This window comes from Talpa occidentalis, unplaced genomic scaffold, assembly GCF_014898055.3.
Source record: "Talpa occidentalis isolate TD23 unplaced genomic scaffold, MPIMG_talOcc4v2.1 talOcc4.15, whole genome shotgun sequence".
NCBI lineage: Eukaryota > Metazoa > Chordata > Mammalia > Eulipotyphla > Talpidae > Talpa > Talpa occidentalis.
In genome coordinates this window covers 58,140,557-58,167,802 of record NW_023601543.1, presented here as the reverse complement: position 1 = coordinate 58,167,802, position 27,246 = coordinate 58,140,557, and the positions used below count along the sequence as shown (strand labels likewise).

Here is a 27,246-nt window from a genome sequence, read left to right as displayed (position 1 = left end):
TCCTGGACAAAGTCTCCACCGATCCGTAACTGCACCTTGCTCAGAGTGAGTAGACAGCTTCACAGCCCTCATTATCATGTGCAAAACCAAAACCAGTGTCAGGGGTGAGGACAGGAAACGGAAGTGGCCCTTTGAGGCTGTTTAAGTCTTGTTGGCGCGCGCGATAAATGCGTGTGCACGAGGGTTTAAGGCGTGACTGTCCCTATGGTGATTTAGAGGTGATGGCTTTGTTGGTTTTGGGGAATGCTAGATACATTGTCAGTCTATGGGGTCAGTTGGTGAGGAATTAAAGAACCTAGTGTGAATTGCTGTCAATACGGGTCAGGGATAGCGGCTTCTGGGGGGGGGGGTTCAGTTTTTAAGATTCCTTACTGCATCTTTTTTGTAAAGTCTTAATTGTACGTGTTTAATTTTTTCCCCCTTGATCAGACTCCCCAGAGGTGTGCTAACTTTATTAGGCTTTACAAACAACCAACTCTTGCTCTTGTTGATCCTCTTTGATGTACCCTTGTTTTCTATTTCCTTAATTTTTGCTCTTCTGTACTATTTTCTCTTTACCTAGCTTCTAAATTTGGATGTTAATATGTCAATGTTCAGCCTTTCTGCTTTGTTAAAAAAATTAAAAACATGAATTTCCTTTTGTGAATCTCTTTAACTGCATCCCCAAAATTTTATATACACCATCTTATTGGGAGAGTTGACATTTTTATGAAATCTTCTTATCCAGGGATATGGTGTATATGTGACTTTTATATTTGTAATTTTTAAAAAAAAACTTTTTCAATCATATAGGTCTGACTCCTTAAAAAGTTTATTTTGGTGTGGTATCACACATCTGAGGAGTGAAAAGGTGTAAACCTATTCTCCTAAATCATATTACCTCAATAAAGAACTTTGTGTATTTTGTATATTTTTTGCTATCATTACTAAAGGATTTTCCCTGTTCGCATCTCATCATTGCTGTTACAGAGGGAAAACTATAATTTTCTCTTGTATCTAGCCCCTTATCAATTTACTCTGAATTCTTATCGAGCCTAGTAGGTTTTCTATGTATAAAATCATTTCATTGGCAAAGAAAATGTCATTTTAGTTTCTTTGCAGTGATTGTTCTGATTATTTCATCTTCAATTTTGTGAGCCAGAACCAGCAAAACAATTTTGAGTTATAGTAGCCTTCTGTATCTTGTTAATTTTAATGACACTAGCTCTATAATTTAACTTTTTTTCAGACATAAAAGGTTTTTTTATTAATACTCTCATGAAAAATCTGCACAATCGCCACAGATAGTCACTGCAGAAACTACTTGTCTTGTCCAATCTTGCCACATTTTGCCAGCACCCATGCTGGCCTTGGCAGTCCCTCCATCTTCATTCTGTTCTTACGTTCCTTTCACTGTTTTCTTTTTTTTTTAATTTTATTTTTATATTCCCCATACAAGTGCAACCCCCTTATTTTGACCCCAATTCCTCCTTTCCCCGCCCCCCCAATAGTGTGTCTGTGGTTCATAGTTGCTTGTTGATTTTGATTTTCCTTTCTTATAGTTATTCTTTTTCCTGGTCCCTTATTTAGGTTTTCTAGATTCCTGCTATGAGTGAGACCATCCGGTATTTTTCTTTTTCTTTCTGGCTTATTTCGCTAAGCATGATCCCTTCCAGCGCCATCCATGTTGCTGCAAATTGCATGTGTTTATCCTTTTTGAATGCTGAGTAATATTCCATGGTATATATGTACCACATCTTCTTGATCCAGTCATCTATTTTTGGGCATTTGGGTTGTTTCCAAAGCTTAGCTATTGTAAATAGTGCTGCTATAAACATAGGGGTGCAGATGCTCCTTGGAATTGATGTTTCTGTGTCCTTTGGTAAATACCTAGGAGTGGAATTGCTGGATCATATGGAAGCTCTATCTTTAGCAGGTTGAGGAATCTCCCACAGCTTCCCATAGTGGTTGACCAGTTTGCACTCCCACCAGCAGTGCAGGAGAGTTCCTTTTTCTCCACATCCTCGCCAACATTTGTTGCTAGTTTTTTTTTTTAATATGTGCCATTCTCACTGGTGTAAGATGGTATCTCATGGTAGTTTTGATTTGCATTTCCCTGATTACAAGTGATGTTGAACATTTTTTCATATGCCTGTTGGCCATTTGTATTTCCTCTTTGGAGAAGTTTCTTTTTAGCTCTTCTGCCCATTTTTTGACTGTTTATTTTCTTTGTTTTTGTTGAATCTCGTCAGCTCTTTGTAGATTTTTGTGATCAGTCCTTTATCATTAGTGTTGTGTGCAAAAATTTTCTCCCAGTCGGTGGGGTCGCTGTTTTCTTGACGTCTTTTTCTTCTCTTACAGCCATGTCTTGCAAGTCTATGGGTTCGTATTTCTTTGCGTCATCCAAAGACTCTTAAATCATGCCAAAGCCAGAGATGTCTTGCCACCTCCAATGTGGGTTCTGAATCCAGATACAAAGATGACTTTGGGGTGGTCTTGTACATTTTAGCTAGTTTTCCCCAATTTTCTGTCTTGGTATTGTTGCCTTCCCAGAGTGAAGGACGTCAGTGACCATTTGTTTTTCTGGGGAAACGGTTGGTCGTGAACTTCCTGGGCCAGATAGTTACTGTGTCATTCTTGATGACACTGGTCCTCTGGCAGCCAGGGAGGAAAAGAGAGCTACTCTCTCATTTTACTTTATAGCATGGTATTTTAGGGCTATGTTTCTAAATGATTTTGGTGATATGTACTTCTTGCCTAATTTTAGTTTGAGTTTTCATTAGTACTGACTACTGAATTATGTCAAATTTATTTTGGGTGTAAGTTAATTACAGCATGTCCCACCACCCAAGTCATTGAACAATATTGTTAATATTAAACCATCTTCTGGAAAGAGGTTAAAAGCTTCCCCGTAGAAAGGAATTTTTTCACCCTAGAATGATGAAATTATTAAAGAGGGCAAAACAGATCTCTTTTATTCAAATTATCAGATTTCCAGGTTTCTTGCCTCCACAACCCACCAGGTACCATGGGCAATTCTGAACCCTGCACAGCCCCATGGGGCTTCAGCACCATTCATTGCCTTGGTTCCACCCTTGTCCTAAACACAGCTCTGCCTTAAACCTGGAATTGAGCATGAGCTGGGTAAGGAAGCCTCCTGGATCCACGCAAGATATAAAGGACACTGAACTCATTAATTTGACCCCAAATGTGATCATTTCCATAATTCATCCTGACTCATAATTAAAGTGGGGCTTGCTAAACTTCTGAGGGTGAATGCAATGTCACTAATGACATGGATACTGTCCTTTTAGGATTTCTTGGTGTCTCTGTGGAGCTGTTGAGCTTTCTCCTTACTGGAGGCTGCAGGATCTTCCATTCATTCTGACTCCAGTCCATGTACAGACGCCCCTCCAGCTTTGGAAGGTGGATTGAGACCCAGGGTGAACATGCCAGCTAATGGGAAATCACCTCAGAGGTTCCTTGTCCTGGTTCCAGGACAAACTGACAGATCATTTGAGGTAAGGAGGAGGAATTTTTCCCCATTTTTTCTTTTATCTTTTTAGATAAGTCTTAATTTTGAGATACAGTAATTGTAGATTCACATGCAGTGTACCCGGTTTCACCCAGTTTTAACATCTTGCAAAACCTTGGTATGATATCATACCCAGGATGTTTCCATTACCACATGGACCCCTCATGTTGCTCTCTAATAGCCACAACTACTTCCTTCCCATGGCCTTTACCTCTGGCAACCACTAATCTGTGCTCCAATTCTATAATTTTGTCATTTTAAGAATGTTATATCCATGGAATCATACCATATGTAACCTTTTGGGATTGACTTTTTTTGCTCAGTGTAATTCTCTGAGATTCACCCAAGTTGTTTTGCACATGCATAGTTTGCGCCTTTTTATTGCTGCATAGTATTCCAGGGTAGATCCGTAGTTCAGTTTCTTTAAGGAGTCATTAGTTGAAAGGACATTTTAGTTGTTTCCAGTTTTTGCCTGTTACGGAAAAAGGTGCTCTGACTGTGTAAGAATTTTGTGTGGAATAAATAAATGCAAGTGAGTGTAATTACTGGAATATATGTTAAGGGGGCATTTAAAGCAATGAATTGATTTGATTTTTTAGCACCGTTTTAGATTTACAGAATAATCTAGATACACAAAGATAATACACAAAGTTCCATCTGTTTTAAAGCCCCCTTCTGTGGAGCAGTTTCCCCTATTATTCACATCTCACATTTTGATGTGGTACATTTGTTGGAATTAATGAACCACTATCGATACATTATTATTAATAATAGTCTATAGTTTACAGTAATGTTCCATCTTTGTGTTGTACACTCTTTGTTTTGTACATCTGGGTTTTGACAAATGTATAATGACATATCCACCATTATAGTTTCATACACAATAGTTTTACTTGTGCTTCAGCTATTCGTCCTTCTCTCTCCAACTAAACCTCTCTCAAGCACTGATACTTGACTGTCTCTATAGTTTTGCCTTAATTAAAATGCCGTACAGTTGAGATCATATCTAGCCTCTTTAGATGGACTTCTTTCACTTAGCAGCTTGCATTTAAGGTTCCTTGCTGTCTTTTAATGGCTTGATAATGTATTTTTTTAATCACTGAATAATATTCCATTGTATGGCTATGCCACAGTTTGCTTACAGAGGAGATCTTTGTTGTTTCCAGCATTTGATGATTATGAATAAAGATGTTATAATCACTTATGTTCAGGTTTTGTGAGGATATAAGTTGTTAATTCATTTGGATAAATACCTAGGAGTATAGTTGCTGGGTCATATGGTAAGATTGTTAAGCATTATAAGAAATTGCCACCGTGTCTTCCAGAGTTTTCACCATTTTGTGTTCCTACCAGAAATTAATGAGCATTCCAGTTGCTCCATATCCTTGCCGGTGTTTGATATTGTCAGATTTTTGTATTTCATTATTCTAATAGGTATGTAATAGCATCTCAATGTTTTAATTTGCATCTCCCTAATGAAAAATTATGTTGAATATATTTTTAGATGCTTATTTGCCATCAGTGTATCATCTTTTGTCAAGTGTCTGTTCAGACATTTTGTCCTTTTAGGCCCTTCTTTCGGTGGGTTTGTTTTCTTGTGGTTGAGTGTTATGTGTTCTTTGTATATTTTGAGTGCAAATCTTTCATCAACTGTGTTTTGCAAATATTTTCTTCCATTCTGTGGCTTGTTTCTTTATTCTCTTAACAGAGTATTTCTGTGAAATAAAAACTGTTTCACACAATAGTTTTTAATTTTAACTAAAACTTAAAATTTTTCTTTCATGAATGTACTTGATGTATTGTATTTAAAAACATCACCAAAACCAAGATCACTTTTCTCCTGTTACCATTTACAAGTTTTATAGTTTGCCTATAAGTATACAGTTCATTTAGAGTTCTTTTGAAAGGTTAAGGATCATACCTAGATTCTTTTTACTTTTTTTGTACATGAATGTCCAGCTGTTTCAGCATTATTTGTTGAAAAGGCTGCCATTTCTCTAATGAATTGTCTTTGTCCCCTTGTCAAAGATTAATTGACTAGATTTGTGTGGGTTTGTTTCCTTGCTGTTTGTTCTGTCCCACTGATATATTTGTCTATTCTTTTGCTGATACTATTCTGTCCTGATTAGTCTAGCTTTATAGTAAGTTTTAAAGTTGAATTATTTTCAGTCCTCTGACTTATATTTTTCCTTAGTATTGTGTTGGTTTTTCTGGTCTGTTACTTTTCCATATGAACTTCACAATCTTTTTGTTGATATCTACAAAATAGTTTGCTGTAAATTTTTTTGGTTTGTTTTAGTCCCAAGTATTGGATAATCCTTTTTTAATTTTCATCCTTTATTTTTAAAATTTATTAAATTTATTTATTTATTTTCTTACATCATTGTTCATTTTTGGACAGTGTTTGATTTCTCCCTCTCAGGTTTAGTCCCATAGTTCTCCTACCACCGAACCACCCGTGAACCATCAACACAGTCCCTTGTGCTCATCCCTCCCCTGTTTTTATTCCTCTCCCTCCCCCCTCCCTTTCTAGCTTCTGGATGCCTCAGATCTATGGTCAGCTTGCAAGTTTTGTCTTTTTTCCTAAACCTTTCTTCAGTTTCTCTATATTCCACATGTAAGTGAAACCATTTGATATTTCTCTTTTTCTTTCTGACTTTTTCACTTAGCATAATCCCTTCCAGCTCCATCCATGTTGCCACAAATGGTATGAGTTGATTGGGAGTGTATTGAATCTGTAGGTCAAGTTGAAGAGAATTGTCATCATGTCAATTTGTGTTTTCCTACCCAGGAGCATGGGGTATCTCTACATTTATTTATATATTTAATTTCTTTCACATAGATTTTCCTCATGGAGATCTTGTACACATCTAAGTATTTTTTTTTGTGCTAATGTAAGTGATACTGTGTTTTTAATTTCAAATTTCAACTGTTCATTACTGGTTATAGGAAAGAAATTCACTTTTATATATTAGCTATTGACCTCAGACAAAATGCATTCAGTTATTCTGACAACAAAATGAGTTTATTTGGGAACAAATGACAGAAAAGAGGGCAGATTGGAGAGTGTGTTCCTGGCAAGGTCCATGTGCATGTCCCTAAATCCAAGGCCAACAATACCCTGTATAATGTCTGGAGCCCCCCCCCCCACTTACTTCTAGTGGAAGGGAAAACGGCATCACTTCCTTTGGGAGATGCAAGGTGTGTTGGATCTTGTAGCTTGCTGATTTATGCATGTGTGGGCATCCTTTCTAGCTTCTGTACCATATTTAAATAGGGTTTCTGTGTTTTAATGTTCACATAACCTTTTATCCTGCAACCCTGCCCTAATCACTTATTTGTATCGGAACAGCATTGAATTGTAGGATGCACGCTGGTGTCATGAAGTTGAGAAATTGGGGTTTGATATTGCACAGCATTTGGTGTCAAAAAATGTGGGATTTGCTACAATACCTGACTCATGGGACTATGTGATTCAGTATCAAAAAGGATGGATAAGTAAGGGATGAGGATTCCTCAATCGTGCCAAAGACAAATTGTCTAGACTCTTGTTAAAAAACAGCAAGGAAGACTTTATTTAACTCAGTAGGGGGGAAAGCTTGAATTAAACTCCATATACAACAGAGGCAAGTAGCCACTTGCCGCCAATGGGCAGAGTGGATGTGAAATTACGAAGAGGAATTTGGCTGGGTATCAAGGAGGGGAAAGAGGAATGTGACTATGTTTAGGGTAGGGGAAGAAGAATTTGATTGGATTTCAAGGATGGAGGAATTTTCTTTAAGAATCTTAGTAGGGGGCCTCCCCTGGTGGTGCAGCGGTTGAGCGCTGGGCTGTGAAGCTGCCTGCAGCCTCTGCAGCACCGGTTCGATCCTGGCCAGCTGGTGAGGGTCCCCCATGGCGAGACAGATCTCTCCTGCTGCGCCCGCTGCTCCCCTCAGCAGTGTATTTCGTCAGTCTGTCTGTTCTGTTCCCCGCTCTGGCTCTGGTGAATTCTCTCACCCTCCTGCACTTCTGACTGTACCCAGTGCTTGTATAAATAAATAAATAATCTTTTTTTTAAAAAAAGGAATCTTAGTAGGATTTTGCAGGCCAAGGCATGAGACCTAGTCCAAAAGAGGGCTCTGAGGAGCCTGACTAACCATTGTTGAAGGAGAGTGCCCTGGTCAGTGACCATGTGGTCACTCATGGTATGGAACAATGTCTGCGCTGTTGTCAGTTACTAAAGGTAAAACTTGCCAATGGATGTAGTGATGAGTCCAGTTCCTGGGGAGTCAATTCACCAGATGCATAAAGAAATGTAATCTGTTAAAAAATAAACTTCATCCAAGTAAATTTGAAGAGCTAATTAACTTTATTAAGTGACTCATGAACTGGGTAGCATCTCATCTAGCAAGGAGAAAGGAGCTCCAAAAAGCTGTAAGAAATGGAAGGCAGAGGGCTAGGTAAGTAAGCAAGATTGTGTCAAGCAATGCCACTTTTCCTGAGGGATGAGAGGGATCTGTCAGGCAGATTACCTTGATTAGTTTGACCAGAAATTCCAGACTGATTAAAATTACATTCTTGGGAGGAGTTGAAACTGGTTATGTTAGATATTAAATCTGGGTTTGATGACTTGGACCTTAGCACAAGTGACTCCATCTTGGACCTATAACCTTTTTATCAACAAAACTAGTAAGAAAAAAGCAAAATGCACAATCCCTTTTATTGAAAATTATTCCATGATGCATTTATTAAAGTATGGCGGTCTTTTGTGTGGCACACAGTAAATAATATTCAGGAGACCAGAATGCAGAAGAAAATTAGAATTTATTATTCACAGTTCTCAGAGCGAAAACTTCAGCATGCCTTGCACGACCATAGTGTTGGAAAAATGACCACCAAGCTGAACTCTGAGACGGTCTGATGGGGCCTCAGTGGCAGCTGTCAGCCTCACAGTGGCCACCCTGCTCTGAAACTTCTGGCCTTCACATGACAACTGCCAACTCCCCAGACTGCACTTCTGGAGAGGGTGTCATGGCTGCTTTCAGGGCCCATTTGGCATCAGCATCTTGGAACCAAGAAACCGCTGCCCACCCCATCTGGCTGGCCCTGTTGTTGATCCACCACTGGTGGAGGGTGGAGCTGCCTGCTCCTCCACTTGTCTTCCTGAAGGAGAGCAGCTCGGACAGACGAGTGGAGCTGTACAGCCATGAAGGCTTTATTTTTTTTAAGATTTATTTATTTATGCATACAAGAACTGGGGTACAGGCCAGAGGTGTCGGGGGGGGGTGAGAGGATTCACCAGAGTGGGGAGCAGAACAGGCAGAATGACTGTAGTACACTGCTGAGGGGAGCAGCGGGCGAGACAGGAGAGGTCTGCTGTGCCCTTGCCGGGGATCAAACTTGGGCTGCAGTGACTGTGGTTAGCTTCATCGTGCTGTGTCTTAACCCCTTGCGCCACCAGGGAGGCCCCCATGAAGGCTTTAAAAGCAGGAGCAGCAGCTATCTTTACCACCAGCTAATATGGCTGTTTTCACTGTTAGCCCCATTTTTGGGGCTGTGGGGTAATGGCACATTCTGCCCTATTAGGCCCTTAGGAATTCTGGCATAAAGGTTTAAAAGTGTAATTACAGTTTCTAGCTTAGGAGCCATCCCTGCTTCTAGCTTTTGTAGTTGCATCATTGGAGCCCTGGTCCTGTGGCCACTAGATCTACCAGGGGGTTTGACATGATGTCAAATGGAAAAAGAACACCAGTATCCTCCCCACCAGGGAGTCTGTTGTGTCGCCATTCGTTGTCTCTCTTTTGTCGGCAGACACAATAGTTCAATACTTACACAGGGTAACCTGCTTGTTGATTCCAGTTCCCTTCCGTACCTGGGAGTTCTGATGTGCATCTGCATGTGTAAGTTTAATGGCCTCTCTGTTTTCTGTAGGGTTTCCTGTTCCTGGGCCAGCTTTCCATGGCCCGTATTGCCAGACCACAAATCAGTGTAAACTAAAGTTTTGTTAGTTCATCAGTTTGTCCACTGCTGGGAAAACAATATGTGATACAGCCCACCAAGCTGATTTGCTTTTACCTTCCAGAACCCAGGCAGTCGTGTACACCACTTAACAATAGAGATATCATCTGAGAAATGCAGTGTTAGGCCATTTTGTTGTTGTGCGAATGTCATAGAATGTAATTGCGCGCATCCACATGGTGTGGTCTGTTGGGTCCACCGTTGGTGACCAAAGTGTGAAGCGACACATCACTGTAGGGGCTTCCCTAGCAGAATGTTGTCCATTTACTGTGCAAATGTCCACAAGCCACACACTCCTTTTTTTTTAGAGTAAAATGTAATTTATTCTTTCCTGTTTTGTCATTATAACTTAATTTAACTCACATGATTTTCAGTGTCTATAGTTGAAAAAATACTTTTCTAGATAATGGAAGAAACACTTCAGAAAATTAACAAAAAACCTGGAATTCAACCCTCAGTTGTGACATACACTGTTATGTTTTACTTTTCACAAGCTACTCTATTTAACTTTGATTGTCTACAAGTAGCTATTCATTAGTCAATCAAGGGCTCTTTATTTTTTTTTAAGCCATCATCCATATCTTTATTTTTTTATTATTTTTTTTAAATAATAAATTTTATTTTTATATTCCCCATACAATTGCAACCTCCCCCCATTCTGACCCCAATCCCTCCCTCCCGCCCCCCACCCCCCAAAAAGTGTCTCTGGTTCATAGTTTTTTGTTGATTTTGATTTTCACTTTCTTATAGTTATTTATTTTCCTGGTCCCTTATTTAAGTTTTCTAGATTCCTGCTATGAGTGAGACCATCCGGTATTTTTCTTTTTCTTTCTGGCTTATTTTACTCAGCATTCAAAAAAGATAAACACATGCAATTTGCAGCAACATGGATGGCACTGGAAGGGATCATGCTCAGCGAAATAAGTCAGAAAGAAAAAGAAAAATACCGGATGGTCAAGGGCTCTTTATAGGGTAGTGTCCAGGTGATGGGAGAATCCTGCATCTCCTCACACAGTTTCAGAGTCAGTCCTAGGGGAAGAGAGGCTCCTGCCTCTCCTGTATCTCCTTGCGTTTCCCAGGCAGCATGGTCCCACATGAACCGCTTGGGTGCACATGCGCAGACACACACCCACACCCACACGCACACTGGAAGTATTCTGAGCACTGATAGCCCCATTAGAGTTTTTATCTTACCTCATCCTAGACGTTATGAGTATCGCTGATTTTAAGATTATTTTATGTCCTTCAGTCATCGAGGTGGCTTCAATTAATGTCAGATAGCAATGTAGGAAACCCCCCTCAAATGGAATTCTGTAGTCCAAAGTCTCAGTAGTCATTGCTGGAAGAATTCAAACTCTTCCAATAAGGCCCAGTATATGCCTCACGTCAGGTGAGTGAGTGCACAGAGAACTTGCCCGTGGCAGCACTCCAGTTTCCATTCCACAGCGCGACGCAAGCAATCTGACTGGTTTCCATCTAGCCCATCCAATTAATATTGCTTGACGCAATATTACATGTTTTATTTTTGTGTGTGCAATCTTATTATTCATTTATTTATTTTTTCTTCTTTATTTTTATTGAGGCAACAGTAGTTTACAACATTCTTTGTGTTTCGGAGGTTTAGGATCTCCCCCCAGGTGTTGTGACTATGACACACCCACCAACAAAGCACCCTTAGTCCTCCAGCATAGTCCATTGTGCTCCCCTCCACTTTCTCCTTCCCCCTCCCCCTACACCCCTGGCAGCCTCAGTGCTACATTTAGATTTCTAGGTTCTCTTATTATTTTAGCTTTATCTGACCTTTCTTTTGTTCCTCTATATTCTGCATATAAATTACACCATCCAGTATTTTTCTCCTTCTAACTTACTTCACTTAGCATAATCCCCTCCAGCTCCATGCATGTTGTTGCAAATGGCAAAAGTTTATCTTTTTTAATAGCTGAGTAGTTTCTATTGTGTGTATGTACCACATCTTCCCGATCCACTCATCCGTTTTGGGACGCTTAAGTTGTTTCCATAGGTTGGCTGTTGTAAATAGTGCTGCAGTGAATATGGGAAGGCATGTTTTCCGCCCAACTAGTGTATTTGTATTCTTTTTTTAAATTTTATTTTTATATTCCCCATACAATTGCAACCCCCTTATTTTGACCCCAATGTATTTGTCTTCTTTGGGTAGATACCTAGGAGGAGAAACCTCCATAACATTTTCCTTAGGGCCTGGACCACTTTGCACTCCCACCAGCAGTTCAGGAGGCTCCTTTTTCTCCACACCCTCACCAGCACTGGTTCTTTCTGGGTCTTTTTGATATGGGCCATTCTCAGAGCTGTGAGGTGGTATCTCGCTGTGGTTTTGATTTGCATTTCCCTGATTATAAGTCATGATGTGCATTTTTTTTTTCATGTGCCTGTTGGCCACTGTATGTCCTCTTTGCAGAAATGACTATTTATTTCTACTGCCTATATTTTATTAGGTTATTTGTTTTCTTTTTGTTGAGTTATATGATTTCTTTGTATATCTTGGATATCAGCCCCTTTTTGGATGTCTGTCTGTATAAATATTTTTTTCCCATCCAGTATGGTGTCACTTTGTTTTAGTGACAGTTTCTTATACTGTGCAGAAGTTTTTCAGTTTGATATAGTCTCAACTGTTTATGTTCTCTTTTTTAAAAAGATTTGTTTATGTATACAATAGCTGGGGTACAGGCCAGAGGCGCGGGAGGATGAGAGGATTCACCAGAGACAGAGCGGGGAGCAGAACAGGCAGACAGACCAAAAGCACTGCTGAGGGAAGCAGTGGGCGAGACAGGAGAGGTCTGCTACACCATGTGGGTTGCTCCCTGGCCGGCTGGGAATCGAACCTGAGCTGCAGAGGTTGCGGACAGCTTCATAGTGCTGTGCTCACCCACTGCGCCACCAGGAAGGCCCCTGTTTATGTTCTCTTTTGTCTTCCTTGCTGTTGGAGATGAATTCACAAAGACATACCTGAAGCCTGTCATGGAGCATTTTTGCCTATATTTTCTTCTTTGTATTTCATGGTTTTAGGTCTTACATCCAAATCTTCTATCCATTTTGAGTTGATTTTTGTGTGTGGTGTGATACACTTTGTTATTGGTCTGTTCAGTTTTTCTATTTCTTCCCTATATAGCCTCAGATTGTTTATTGATAAGAGTTTATGCATGTTTTCTAGGTTGTTCAACTTTCTAGCACACAAATATTCATAGTAATCACTTCTGATCCTCTGACTTTCTGAGATGTCTGTTGTAACCTCTTTTAGTTTCTGATCCTATTTATTTGAGTTTTTTCCCTTCCTTGTGAGCCTACCTACAGGTTTGTCTACTTTTGTTTATTTTTTCAGAGCTAGCTTTTAATTTCATTAATTTTTGGACTTTTTTTTCATGTCTGTTTCATTTAATTCAGCTGTCATTTTTTAAAAAAGATTTATTTATTTATTTATACAAGCACTGGGTACAGTCAGAAGCACGGGAGGGTGAGAGAATTCACCAGAGCCAGAGCGGGGAGCAGAGCAGGCAGAAGGACCGAAGTACACTGCTGAGGGGAGCAGCGGGCAGCAGGAGAGGTCTGCGCGCCATGTGGGACCCTCGCCCGGCGGCCGGGGAGCAGCCAGGGATCGAACTGGCGCTGCACAGGCTGCGGGCAGCTTCGCAACCCAGCCCTCAACCGCTGTGCCACCAGGGAGGCCCTCTGCTGTCATTTTTTATTACTTTCTTCCTTCTGGCTTTTGGGTTTGTTTGTTCTTCTTTTTCTAGTTCCTTAAAGTGAGAGATAAAATTATTTATTTAAGCTCTTGTTTCTTGATGTGGGCCTGTATTGCTATATATTTCCCTCTTAGAATTTTTTTGCTCTGTCCCATATGTTCTGGTAGGTTGTGTCCTCATTATCATTTGTTTTCTTAATTTCTTCTTTGATTTCCTCATTAACGGAATAGTCACACAGTAACATGTTGTTCAGTCTCCACATATTCGAGATTTTTCTTGATTTCTTTTTGTGACTGATTTCTAGTTTGATACCATTTTGGTTAGAGAAGATGCTTATGATTTCAATTTTCATGAAATTGTTGATACTTGTCTTGTGACCCATATATGATAAATCTTGTAAAGTATCCCATGTGTACTTGAGAAAAATGTATATTCAGCTTTTGGGGGGTGCAGTACTCTATAAATGTCTATTAAGCCCATGTGATCTAACTTTTTGTTTAAGGCTATTGTGTACTTTAAAATTTTCTGTCTGGTTTTCTGTCCATTGATGAAAGTAGAGTGTTGAAGTTCCTAGCCATAAATGTTTTTTCCAATAACTATTTTCCAGTTGGGTAGTAATTGTCTTATGTATTTTGTGCTCCTTTGTTTGGTGAGTATATACTGATGAGTGTAATGTCTTCCTGATGAATTGTTCCCTTAATCACATTCATTTTTCTGAGTTTTCTTTTATATCTTTGATGAGCTTTTTTGTATTTTTTTTCCATTTCTTTGAATTCCTTTGTGATGGCAATTTTGAACTCTGTATCTGACAGGAAGAAAAGATCTTCGAAATCTTTGTGGTTGGGTTCTGGAGATTTTTTTTTCTCTGTGGTGTAGTATTCCCCTGAGGACTCAGGTTGCTGTTCTGACCCAGAGTCAATACTCAATGATATACCAGTTACTTTGTGAGAGTTTAAGAATTTTAGAACAAAATACCTCTAAACAGAACGTGTTATCTGAGAACGTAGGGATAATAGCTCATGGAATACTGCCTAAGAAAGTTGATGGAGGGAAGTTGTGTCAGACCTCCAGATACTTTAGACTGCAAATAGTTGGTTGCCATATGCTGGGACATTACAGCCAGTTGATTATTTTATCTCTTGATTCTCTGATTTAGAGTTTTTTCCCCAAGATTTATTTATTTATGCATACAAGAACTGGGGTGTAGGCCAGAGGTGCAGGAGGTGAGCGGATTCACCAGACAGAGTGGGGAGTAGGACAGATGGATCTACTGAAGTACACTGCTGAGGGGAGCAGCAGGTGAGATAGGAGAGGTCTGCTGCATCATGTGGATAGCTCCCTAACCGGGGATCAACCTGATGCTGCAGTGGCTGCCAATAGCTTAATAGTGCTGTGTCTTTAACCCCTGCACCACCAGGGAGGCCCTGATTTAGACAGTTTTAACCCACTAACAGCATTAAAGAAACACTTTAAAATATAGATTAGTTGGGAAGCATAAAGCAGTTTACTTGCCCAGAGAATGTTAGTTGAATTAAATCATAAGAGAAACAACAATGATTGCATCTGTTGTGCTAGTCTCACTACATCTGTTGAGTGGAATTTGTTTTTCATTTCACCATCATCTTCAGTGCTAATCTATCTTCCCTTCCTTTTTGAAATCTTCCTCAGGTGTTTCTAGCATTCTTTTCTGGCTGGTCATATTTTTTTCTGAGTTTCTAGATGGTGCACAATTTGAGTGTTTTGCTTATGTTGTTAACAAAGGAATCTGCGCAGGAGGAACGTTATTAAATTAGAAATATTCTTCAATATTCAGATGACAAGACATTGATAAAGTACTGTAGCCAACAGTGTCCAATGTCTTCACTGGAAGATTAGATCATGGATGTGGTGGATCTTCTTCCTTATGCTGCAAACTGTCATGCCTTTTACAAGGAAAGTGTAGAGGGACTGCTATATAAAGGAAGAGCCATCAGGAAGACAGAATTGAATTGTAATAGTGTTTCTTTCTCTTGCATAAGATTCTCTCTGAATTCCTTTTCTGTCTGTTTCCAGCTTAGCAGCAGTTTCGGCAGCTTCTACTTTTTTCTTTGCCTTTGTAAAACAAGCAACACTCTGCATGGTCCATGCAGTCTGCTATATGATTTGTCCTTAAACTGCCCTGTCTTTGGCCTTTTCTTTCTTTGCACTGACATTCTTTCTTTCAAGTCTTTTTGCTTCCTTTTTAACACCCAACGCTTTTTTTTTTCCAGTTTTCTCCCTCAATTTCCTTCTTAACCTCTTGACATTCTTTCACTTTTCTTTCCTTTCTTCGTATGTTTTATTTCTTTTCCTCCGGCAGTGAAGTCCTGGGTAGGTCTCTCTGAGAGGCTTCTGAGAGCAAGTAACATGGCCTGAACTTTCTCCTTTTGCTTAAGTATCTGACTTTGTGTCAGGAGAGGTGGGTGGTATATGACACAATGTAGACTGAGAATTTCCAGAAGTGTTTTTGGGTTCAAATGTGGGGTGAAACAGAGACTAAAGTTTCTACCTGACTCCCGTTTGCAACTGATGCTTTAACTTCTAGTGAGTGCATCTTTTGGTATTGATTTTAACAGCAACAGAACTGTTTAAGGATGCTTCTGTCACTTTCTCATCTTCCCAACTTGCAGCCATCTGTTTAGACTAGTCATCATCACCAGCCACAAACACCATGAAGACCTTGCTGCTCCTCTTGGCCAATGTGATGGTGACCTGAATGGTGCCCTGGAACCAGCATCACTCCCCTCTCCTCTTCTGTCTCTTGTATGGACAGTTGTCATTGGATTTAGGGTCTACTCAGGTAATCCAGGATGATCTCAACTCAAGATTCTTAACTACATCTGCAAGATCCTTTTCTCAAATAAGGTAACATTTACAGAGTCTGGGTGTTAAGATGTGGACATATTTGGGGGGTGCACCATTCAGCCCACTATAGTCCATCCCCTGATCTCTAAATTCATATCCCAGCATCCCCCAAAGTCTTAACCCATTATAGCATCAAGTCCAAAAACTCATCTAAGTAACATTAGCTCAAAAAGGCTCAATTCTTATTATTTAAAATCATCTAAATCAGGCATATGTGGGATTATACTCTGGATATGACCCATCCTGAGGCAACTTTCCTCTCCATCTGTGGATCTATGAAGATGGAAAACAAGTTGTCTGTTTCCAAGGTACAATGATGGGACAGACATGAGATAGACAACCCTATTCCAAAAGGGAGAGATTGGAAGGAATAGAGGGACCATTGGTCCCAAGCAAGTTTTAAATCCAGCAGAGCAAGTCACTTTAGTTTTTAAACGCTTGAAAAAGAATGCTCTGGTACATGATGCACTGCGCTTTGGGCTCTTGGTGGCTCCATCTTCTGCATCTGTGGCCATACCTCCAACTCCTGCACTGCCTGCCTCTTTTGTCCTCTGCCACTGGACCTGCACCCCCACCCTCTCACTCTGCACCCAAGGCTCAGTCCTTGAAGCCATCCCAGTATGTTGCCCCTTCCATGATGGAGACAGAACCAATCTAATTAACCTGCCACTAAATAGCTGACTGATTACACTCCAGAATGGTGCCATACCAGGACTCAGAGTTGGTCTTTGCTGCTTGCAAATTTGCTGTGGGTGTAGCCAAGTCAGCCTTGGTGAGTGGAAGGCCATATTGCTGAGTCCATGTATAACCTCTATCTTTGTCAACCTGGTCACTTTGTTTATGAGTCTACTGAATCTTCACTAGTACAAGTTGCAGACACTTCCAAAATCATCTGAATGTGGATCATAAAGATCCAAAGGCATCAAGAGAGCTACCACATTTTATAATTCAGGTATAGCTTACATTTTTCAGGCCCTTGTTCAAATATGACCTTCTTTTGGGTAGCTTTATGGAGAGAAGCTTGTAATACTTACAGGTGTGAAACATGCATTCTGCAAAATCCAAGTAACCTGATCAGGTGCTTTATTTCTTGCTTAGTTCCAGGGATAGGCAACAACAACAATTCATATTTTGCTGCCTGTGGAATATCCTGGGTGGCTCCTGCTCTGGCTGTTCCTAAGAATTTCACAATTTTAGTGAGCCCTTGGATTTTTGTAGGATTATAAGCCTCTTTTGATCACATATATATATATATATATATATATATATATATATATAATTATTGCATTTAAATTCATTCTAGCTTGATCTTCAGTTTCTGATATTATAATGATATTAGCAATGTAGGGTATTGTTATATTTAGGATTTGCATCAAGTCCAAATCCCTTCTAACCAATTATAACAGTTGAATTATGACAGCTGGTGAATTCATATAATACTGCAGTAGTACAATAAATGTAAGTTGGGATCCTTCCCATGGAAAAGTAACTGTTTTCCAATATTGAGATAGAGAGAAAAAAAATCATTTGCAGGATCATTCACTGAGAACCAGTCTTCTTTAGCTTCCTGTAGTTTTTCACTGTTGAAGCCATATTAGAAACTATGGCTACACTCTAGCCGATACTAATTTAAGCCTTTGTAGTTACTGTTAGTGTCTGAGCCATCCACAATTTTCACAGGCCACACAGGACTATTGTAAGATAATTGGTTGAATCAGGATCCCAGCTTCTATCATGCCATTAATTAAAGCTGTAATCTTTTGTCCACTATGTAGTTTTTATAGCTTCATAATAACAACTTGCATGGGATCAGGCAATTCTAAAGATTCTCATTTATTATGTGCAATTAATACTGGCCAAAGGGTAAGTGTATTTCGTCAGTCTGCCTGTTCTGTTCCCTGCTCTGTCTCTGGTGAATCCTCTCACCCTCCCGCGCTTCTGGCCTGTACCCTGGTTCTTGTATAAATAAATAAAATCTTTAAGAAAAAGAGGTGTTCCCAAGTCAGATCTAAAATTCATCTCAATAATACATTTAGCTGGAGATACAACCATTTCACATTAAGTCCCTCAAATACTTCCATTTTCACCCAAACTTTCATATCCATCAACTTATATCCCTACATCCTCCCCATTCTAATCGTGGCCCCTGTTAGGACTTAAACAACAGATTTTCTTGTAACTTATACTTCTGTGCCAAAGAGTCCCATAAATGTTTCTTCTCTATCTCTTGGCCATTTTACCCACACATGTTCCTATGGTCTTGGGTTCCCAGCAGATGTAGAGCCTGGGTGGAGACCAGGATAAACCATGTCCATACTGAGAATGAATGAATGAATGGAGGAGAATTCTTCCTTAAGGTCTATTTCCAATTGACCAATAGTGTAGAAAGAATGATAGAGCTAGAAAAATATCCATTTTGTAACCATTGTAGTAATAATTGAGCCAGGCAAGGATTGGTTGATGGATGTCCAGTGAAACTTAGGGGAAAAAAAGACACATAGCCTCAAGATAGGTACCCACAGATTACTCATGAATTACATAGAGAAAATTGGTAACTTTACAATGGAGAAATCTCACAGACACTACCTTCATGAAATGAACAGAAAAAAAAATTAATTTGAAAATTACTTATACTCTTAGCTTCTAGAGATAATCAGTCTTAACAGTTAGGAACTATCCTCCAGGAATGGACTGTCTATGACAATCCAGTTGTTCCAGAGCAATTTGTTCAGAACAGTGTCCTTTCTCCACTGAATATCCTTTACAACTTTGTCAGAAATTAATTGACCATGTATGTGTGGTTCTATTTCTAGACTCTATTTTGTCTCGTGTCAAAATACCACACTGTCTTTAGAACTATAGGCTTATAAGTCTTGAAATGAGGTGGTGGAGGTTTCTGACTTTTTTCTTTTTTCAAAATTGCTTTGGCTGTTTTAGGTCCCTTTTGTTTTCATGTGATTTTAGAGTCAGCTTGTTAATTTTGAATTCTTAAATTTCTTGTTTTTTTTTAATCGTGTCCTTTGTAATATTTCTATTTTGAGGAACCTACTGAGATTGCTTTCTTTCTTCCCTAATATATGATATTTTTTGTGCATGCACTACGTGGGCTTGAGAAAAGGTATATTCTGTTTGCTCAGAGTGTAGTGTTCACTATACATTTATCTAAAAGTTCCACCTCACTGATTATGTTGTTCAGGCTTTTATATCATTGGCTTTTTTTGTTCACTTAAATCTTTGTCATTTTGTGAGTGGTATGTTAAAATTCTTCCTTTAGAGAATTTTTCTCTTCTTCTTCCATCCCTGTAGTGTTTGGTTTATATAGGCTTTAGCTTTGTTACTTTTTGCATAGATATTCACAAACACCTTATTATTAAATCTTCTACTTGGACAGGGCTTTTCATATTACAAAGTATCCTACTTTGTTCCATGTAATTGCTTTTGGAATTCTGCTTTATGTTGTATCAGGATTTCAATGCCTCCTTAAAATTTTTTTCAATTGGTAAATCTTTGTGCATCTCTTTCATTTTAGCTTTTTGAATGACTGTGTGTTAACCATGTCTCTTGTGTGCAGCCTTGTGTCGGGTTGACTTTATAGGGCAATATGGAAACCTTTTTCTTAAAATAGGTGAGATAAGCCCATTCACATTTCCTTGTATTACTGTTATGTTTGGTCTCAATTCTTTAATTTTGGCTTATGTGATAGTTACTGTGTATATATGTTACAATTACTGTGCTTCCTCTACTGGGTGTTTTTTCTAAGCTTTTTTTCATAATTAGGAAGATTGATGGTGCTTACATTTATGTTAATACTTTTGTGTTAGTACTTTTTTATAGGACATAGTAAGTCAACCCTTTTTTGCTTTCTTTTTATTTATTTATAAAAATTGTGTATTTAAGGTGTACAGCATGATGATTTGATATACATATGCATAGTGAAGTGATTATGATAGCCAAGCCAAGTAACATATCATCTCTTTGCAGTTACCATTATTTTGGTTATAGTGCACCTGAAATCTACTCTTTGAACCCATTTCTATTGTTCAATATAATATTATCAAGTACATACCTGTACATTAGACTTCTGGACTTATCCATTACCATGACTTTGTACCCTTTGACCAACATCTCTCCATTTCTCCCTGCCTTCTAGTCTCTGCCTCTCCTTTTTTTTTCCTTTTAGATACTACATATGTGCCATTATACAATATTTGTCTTTCTTGGTCTAGCTTGTTTCACTTGATATAATGTCCTCCAGGTTTATCCATGCTGTCACAAATGGTGAGTTATCCTTCTCTCTTATAGCTGAGTAACATTCCATTACACACACACACACACACACACACACACACACACACACACACACCCCTTCTTTTTTAATCTATTCATCCATTGATGGACACAGGTTGTTTCCATAGCTTGGCTGTTGTGAACATGGGGGTGCAGATAACTCTTGATACTGATCTTGTTTCCTTAGGATACACACCCAGTAGTGGATCACCAAATCACATGGTGATTCTGATTCTTTTGAGGAATCTCTATCTGCTTTTCATGATTTTCCCACTTTACCATTTTTCTTTATTAATCTTTTGTCATCTAATTTGTCACCTATGTCTTCCATTTTTTGTTTCATTTTTCTACTTTGTCAGAATACTTGATGTTTATACATGGGTTCAGCCTTGTTTTGGTTTTAGTTTTACAATCAAATATGTGGAATGCTTCGTGTCAGTCTTTTTGCCCAAATCTTCCTAGTCATTGTTTGTGGTTGCATGAAGCTCAGCGTGTACTATCGCAATGTCTAATAGAACCTCTGCTATGATGGGATGTTCTATCTAGCCATCCAGTATTGAAATTAGCCACATGTTGCAAGTGAGCACTGGAAATGTGCCTAGACTGGGGAACTGAATTTTTAATTTTATTCCATTTTAATTAATCAAAATTTTAATTTTTAAAAACCACACATGGCTCCCAGGGACAGCACAACCTAATTCCTTAGAAAAGGCCAAGTGTTCTGGCACATTCCAAACTCAAAAATCAAAAAGTAAAATTTTCTAAAAGCCTTGATACTTGATGTAGTTTACTGGATATACTTTCCTTTGCATACTATCTTTCCTTAAGTTTCTTTTAATGTAGTTCTACTATGTCTTGCTTTGTAGGTTGTTTATAAGGAGTTGATGCCAATCAAAATCTCTTTGTAGGTTATCTAGTCTTTTTTATCCCAGGAGGCCTTGGGACTGTTTTTCTTTGTATTTATATTCTAATATTTTTTATTAGGATATATCTCAAGAGTTTTTTGTTCCAAGTCAGTTTTCCTTGGTACCAGTGCACCACTTAATTGTGTAAAGGTTTGTTTTTATGATCCAGTATATGAGCTAGTGTGGTGAATATTCCATGCATACTGGAAGAAACATAACTGTGCTTTCTGAGTGGAATGTCCTGCCAAGTCAGTTGGTTGATTGGTGGTGTTCAGTTTTTCCATATCCTTGCTGATCTTCTGTCTACCCGTTCCCATTATTACTGAGGTTTTGAAATCTCCAGCCATAATTGTGCATTTACCCATTTCTCCTCTCAGTTTTGCTTCACATACCTTGAAGCTGTATTGTTAGCGTGGACTCCCCTATACTCCTGCCCCAGAGCGTCCCCTTTTTAGACAGTTGGGACTTTAGTCTCTCCAGTCTGGCACTCACTTTCTGCAACTAGGTTTGCCCTTGCAGCCAAGTGGTGTGAGGTTAGAAGGAAGCAATGCAGATCCTTCTCACACTCTTCAGACCACTGTTCCTATGGCCAAAAAAAAAAAAAAAATTCTTCTCCCTTAGAATTTTAGGGACCTGCTACTTCAAAGTTCCAGCTTTGGCACTGGGATGGACTTTGTGGCAGGGCTTGATGAAAAAGAGAAAAGAGGATTTTTCCTTTATTTTTTTTCTGTCTCTCAGGGACCTATCTTCAGTCTTCATGTCATATCGGTGTCCCTGCGGACTGTGTGCTTGGTGCTTCTCTCTGTACTTGGTGCCTCTTTCAAGCTCTGTGTTTTCTCTTAGCCATTCAGTTTATTCTGGTGGCTTCACCTAGTACCAAAACATCATTGCCTCCCAATCCTTGGCCTAAAAGCCTTCTCTTCTGAGCTTCAGAAACATATATATCTTCCAGCTGGATATCTATCAGAATGTGCTGTAAACACCCCAGCTCAGGTCCAGTATCTGTCTCAGTTTTCCCTTCTGCCAACCCACTGTCTCTCCTATTTGCTAATCTCAACATATGATGCCGGCCTCTGCCCACCAGCTTATGCAGCTACGCCTTTCTCCCACCTGACAGTACTTCTGTGTAACTAACAAATATAAACATATTGCGGGATGGTCAGACAACACTCTGGTGGAGGACAACTGATGATCTATAGAAAAAAAGTTTGAAATCCCTTCATGTCTGGTTCCTAAGTGCCTATATAGACCTTTATGTCATCAAAGCCTGGAGCACCGTTTTCCTGTCATACTGTGCTATGTATGTAGTTCCATTATTTGCCATGTGTGTTTTATCTCTTTCTGCCTTATGCTACTATCTCATATTCAAGAGGGAGGTGATACTCTTGTTTAAAGATGCAAAGCTCTACCATAACAAGTGAAGTGTCTGTTAACACAAAGTGGAATCCTGTTTTATCCCTCGCGCAAGCCCATTGCACCTATACACATGTCCAACATAGCTCTTAATGCCATTCATATCCAAAGTATCTTTACCAGGCATGAGCTCCTGGAGAGCAGGACCCTTGTCCTAGTCCTTTTCATTTCCCTAGCAATTGAGACATCTGGGCACACCGTAACTTAGTAGTCTTCTTGGTGAATTGAGAAGTTAATAGTAGCAGAACTTTTCTGTTTTTTTTTTTCCCCTCCAAAAAGTAAATGAAGTAAGCCACTGAGTCAGGTGTCCAATTAGCATTTTCTAGCCAACTCTCAATAGTGCTCTGTTGAGAAGATTAGTTCCCACACACGTTTTCCATGTGTTCCATTCTGATGGTTGTAGATTTTTGTTACAGGAATCTGTGTCCTTCGAGGATGTGGCTGTGGATTTTACCCGACAGGAGTGGCACATACTGGACCCTGCTCAGAGGACCATGTACAAGGATGTGATGCTGGAGAACTATCGCAACCTGGCATCTGTGGGTAAGGACTTTTGTCCATATAACTCCTGGTAGCCTGTGGTTCCTTTCTTGGTTGTTGTAACCTATGAAGCCTCTGCAGAGTTGAGTGACATTTTAGTTTTAGATTCAAGGGTCACAGATGATTAATCAGCTCGGGGTACCAGGAAGTGTGTGTGTTCTTACGTCCCCTATTGAAAGGTTTAAACGGGCCCCCTTCCTTGTGCAGCTCAGGAAGATGCACCTTCTCTACCAGAGGCCCTAAAGCTCAGACACCTTGGCCCACATCCTATGCCATTTCCCATTAACAGGCCTCTGCGTGGCCAAACCAGAAATGATCTTCAAGCTGGAGCAAGGAGAAGAGCTGTGGATATTAGAGGAGCAATCTTTAGGCCATGGATACCCGGGTAAGTAAGCCTGAGCTAGACACAGCAGAAGAGAGGGGGAAATAAGAGCTCAGGAATTTGGGTCAAAGGTTGTCTTTGGGCATTGTTTTCCAGGAACCACTTTTTAGAGGCCCTGCATCTTTGAAAATGACTGGAGGACAGAAGGTTTCAGATAACAAAATTACATATCCCAGTAGAATGCTCATACTTATGTGCTTCTCCCCAACTTTATCTTGATTTTTGTAGAGTTTTTACCACTCTACTCTCCCAGTCTGTGTCATCTGAGATATTTATTCCTAGCTGGTCACTCTTTAGTATTCTCAGTTGCCCTGGATCTCAGTCACCCCGGATGCTGTCTGTTGCCAGCCGTTCATTTATACATTCATTTAGTCATCCCTTGAATCTTAAATCGGTTTCTACTATAGACTGACCATGTTCTAGGTGTGAGGATCCACACCTAGAATAATGTCTCTGTTTGCATGGAGCTTGCAGTCTAATGAGGAACATAGACCAGTAACAAGCTAATAGGCAATGTTTGATGATGAAAAGAAAATCAGTGCAAGGCAACAGACAATGACTAGGTGTGTGCTTTTATGGAATGTTGTCAGGGAAGCTTTTAAATAAAGTTAACATTAGTGCACTAACATCAGTGAAGTGAGGGAAATGGAGCCATGTAGATTTTGAGTCTTCTGGGCAGAGAAAACAGTAGGTAGCAAGCCTCATCTCTGATATATCCTAGGGATAGCAAAGACCAGTGTGGCTTAAGAGGGTTGGGAGTGAGAATGTTAAGAAGTGATATCAGAGAGTTTTCAGGGGACCAAATCATGGAGTTTTATAGGCTGTGTTAAACACTTTAGTTTTGTACTGTGACAAGATAAGTCGTTGTTGGTTTTGAGTGAAAGTCACATGATCTGATTTGTTTTTAAAGCATCTCTCTCACTGCTATGTGGCAACGGTTCTGTTGGGAGTAATACCCTCAGGCATAATAACAGCCACCTTCAGCACCAGCGAATTCAAACTTTGGATCAAACTGTTGAATACAATGGATATGAGAAAGCCTTCTATAGGAAAACAAGCTTTGGTGGACATAAAAGAGCACGCACAGGAGAGAGAAACTTTGAATGCCATGAATGTGGGAAAACTTATTGCAGGAAATCAAACCTTATTGAACATCTGAGAATACACACAGGAGAGAGACCCTATGAATGTGGTGACTGTGCAAAAACCTTTAGTGCAAGGTCATACCTCATTGCTCATCAGAAAACTCACACAGGGAAGAAGCCCTTTGAGTGCAATGAATGTGGAAAACCCTTTGGCAGGAAGTCCCAACTCATTCTCCATCGGAGAACACACACAGGAGAGAGGCCCTATGAATGTACTGAATGTGGAAAGAGCTTTTCCGAGAAGGCCACCCTCATGATCCATCAGAGAACTCACACAGGGGAGAAACCTTACAATTGTGGTGAATGCGGGAAAACATTCCGAGTAAAGATATCCCTCACACAACACAAGAGGACTCACACAGGGGAGAAACCCTATATCTGTGGTGACTGTGGGAAAAACTTCCGTGCAAAGAAATCCCTAAATCAACATCAAAGAATTCATACAGGCGAGAAACCCTACAAATGTGGTCAGTGTGGGAAATTCTTCAGAATGAAGATGACTCTCAATAATCATCAGAGAACTCACACAGGTGAAAAACCCTATCAGTGTAATGAATGTGGCAAATCTTTCAGAGTGCACTCATCTCTCTGGATACATCAGCGAATTCACACAGGAGAGAAACCTTATGAGTGTAATGAATGTGGCAATGCCTTCTATGTTAAAGCACGCCTCATTGAACATCAGAGAATGCATTCGGGAGAGAAACCCTATGAATGTAACGAATGTGGAAAAATCTTCAGTATGAAGAAATCCCTTTGTCAACACCAGAGAACTCATGTAGGAGAGAAACCATATGAATGTAGTGACTGTGGACATGCCTTCTACGTGAAAGTACGCCTGATTGAACATCAGCGAATTCACGCAGGAGAGAGACCCTTTGAATGTCAAGAGTGTGGGAAAGCCTTTTGCCGAAAGGCACACCTCACGGAGCACAAGCGGACTCACATAGGCAGGCCCTTGCATTGTACTGTGGAGAAAACAGCTCCGTGAAAGTCTCCCCACACCTTTGGACCTTGGATCAAGCCCTTTGGACCTTCTCATCACCAGGCCATGCGGAGTGCACCTGTATTAATTCGGTTCCTATACTGGTTTAATAATATATCCTGATCCTTTTAGGGGATGGGTAGCTCATTGTTCTCATTTCATTTGGTTTTCCCCCATTAGGGGTGAGGTTGAACATATTCTTACTGTTCATTGGTCACTTGGGGTTTTTATGTGCATTGACTATATCCTTTGCTCATGTTTTCCAATGGGCTGCTTATCTTTTCCTTCTTGGTTTAAATGTTTTCTGCTCTTGTTGTTTTTAATATATAAGAATATAAAGATCCTTTTTTTAGTCGTGTGTTGCAAAGGTCTTCTCCCGGACTCTGGCTGGTTAATTTAATTTTGTTCCTTTTTTATGTCGACACTTTATGTTTTAATATTATCAGTTTCAAGGTGTTAATATTTTCCTATACGTTCCTATAAAGTTAAGGTTTTCCTTTCACCAATTAGAATATTAATCTATCCTGAATTTGGTTTATTTTTGTGTGTAGGATGAAATTTGTGATAGAGAATACTACATTGTTTTTTAAAAATGTTACATAAATGGTATCACACATTATTTAAACTTCTGCAGCTTTCTTTTTTTTCATGGAATGTTACATTTCCAAGATCTAGCCATGTGGATAAATATAGATCTGGTTTATTCATTTTGTCTCTCCATCCTCCTAGGGAGAGACATCTGTATCATCTCTGTGTGTAGTGTCTTAATCTACAAGTGGAACTGATGGGGCGCAAAAGGTGTAGGCTCTGTGCCAATTATTCAGCTATTGTGTCCCAGACCCAAACTTTTGTACTGTGTTTTGTGATGTTGGGGCTGTGACTCTGCAGAATGTGTTTCTGTCTTGCCAGCTGCTCCCTGTTGGTTCTTGCCAAGAACAGACATTAATATAAATTTGGAAGCTGGGAAAGGAAGAAGGAACTTGTTTCTTTTTTTTCTTCCTGTTAGTTCCCTGTCCATGGAATGTCAGCTCAACATTGTTTCTTCTCTCTGTAGCACTAGTTCCTCCCTGCAGCAACAATTTCATTCAATCAATAGTTTTCTATACTCTCCAAACAGCCTGATGGTACCACCCTCTCAGAGACACTGGCAGCAGCTAGCTGGTGCCACCTCCTTAAGGGATGAGTCCTGGTCACATGTGATGACCCCTCCAACCTTCTTACTTTTAATCATTCCAATTTCTTCCCTTTGTTATTCTAACCATACTGCTCTCTGCAGTTTCTGCCTCTATAATTTCAATATGCTCTTTTTTTTTTCTTTTCAGTTACATAGTCAATTACTTCATAAGTCATTAAAAATGCCTTACAGTAAGTTTCTCTGTTAAAATAACTGGTATGATTTCTGTTTCCTAGCTGGATTCTGATTGATACAGAAGCTTCATAGGTTTATTAAATATTGATATTTCCCTTCTAAGTCTT

General features: G+C 39.6%; 1 protein-coding gene across 3 annotated transcripts; it reads left to right on the top strand.

Annotated features, from left to right (window-relative positions):
• On the top strand, positions 1 to 27,246 carry ZNF157 (zinc finger protein 157). Of its 3 annotated transcripts, none has more exons than XM_037513077.2 (5): positions 1 to 45; positions 3,294 to 3,500; positions 23,135 to 23,261; positions 23,548 to 23,643; positions 24,551 to 27,246. In XM_037513077.2, exons 2-5 carry the CDS (start codon positions 3,429 to 3,431, stop codon positions 25,774 to 25,776), a joined length of 1,521 nt encoding a protein of 506 aa, XP_037368974.1. In that variant the 5' UTR covers positions 1 to 45; positions 3,294 to 3,428; the 3' UTR covers positions 25,777 to 27,246. The 3 variants fall into 3 exon arrangements, with proteins under 3 accessions (XP_037368974.1, XP_037368975.1, XP_054551731.1); XM_037513078.2 differs by lacking the exon at positions 1 to 45 and adding an exon at positions 154 to 218; XM_054695756.1 differs by lacking the exon at positions 1 to 45 and adding an exon at positions 15,879 to 16,048 and having other exon boundaries at positions 3,463 to 3,500.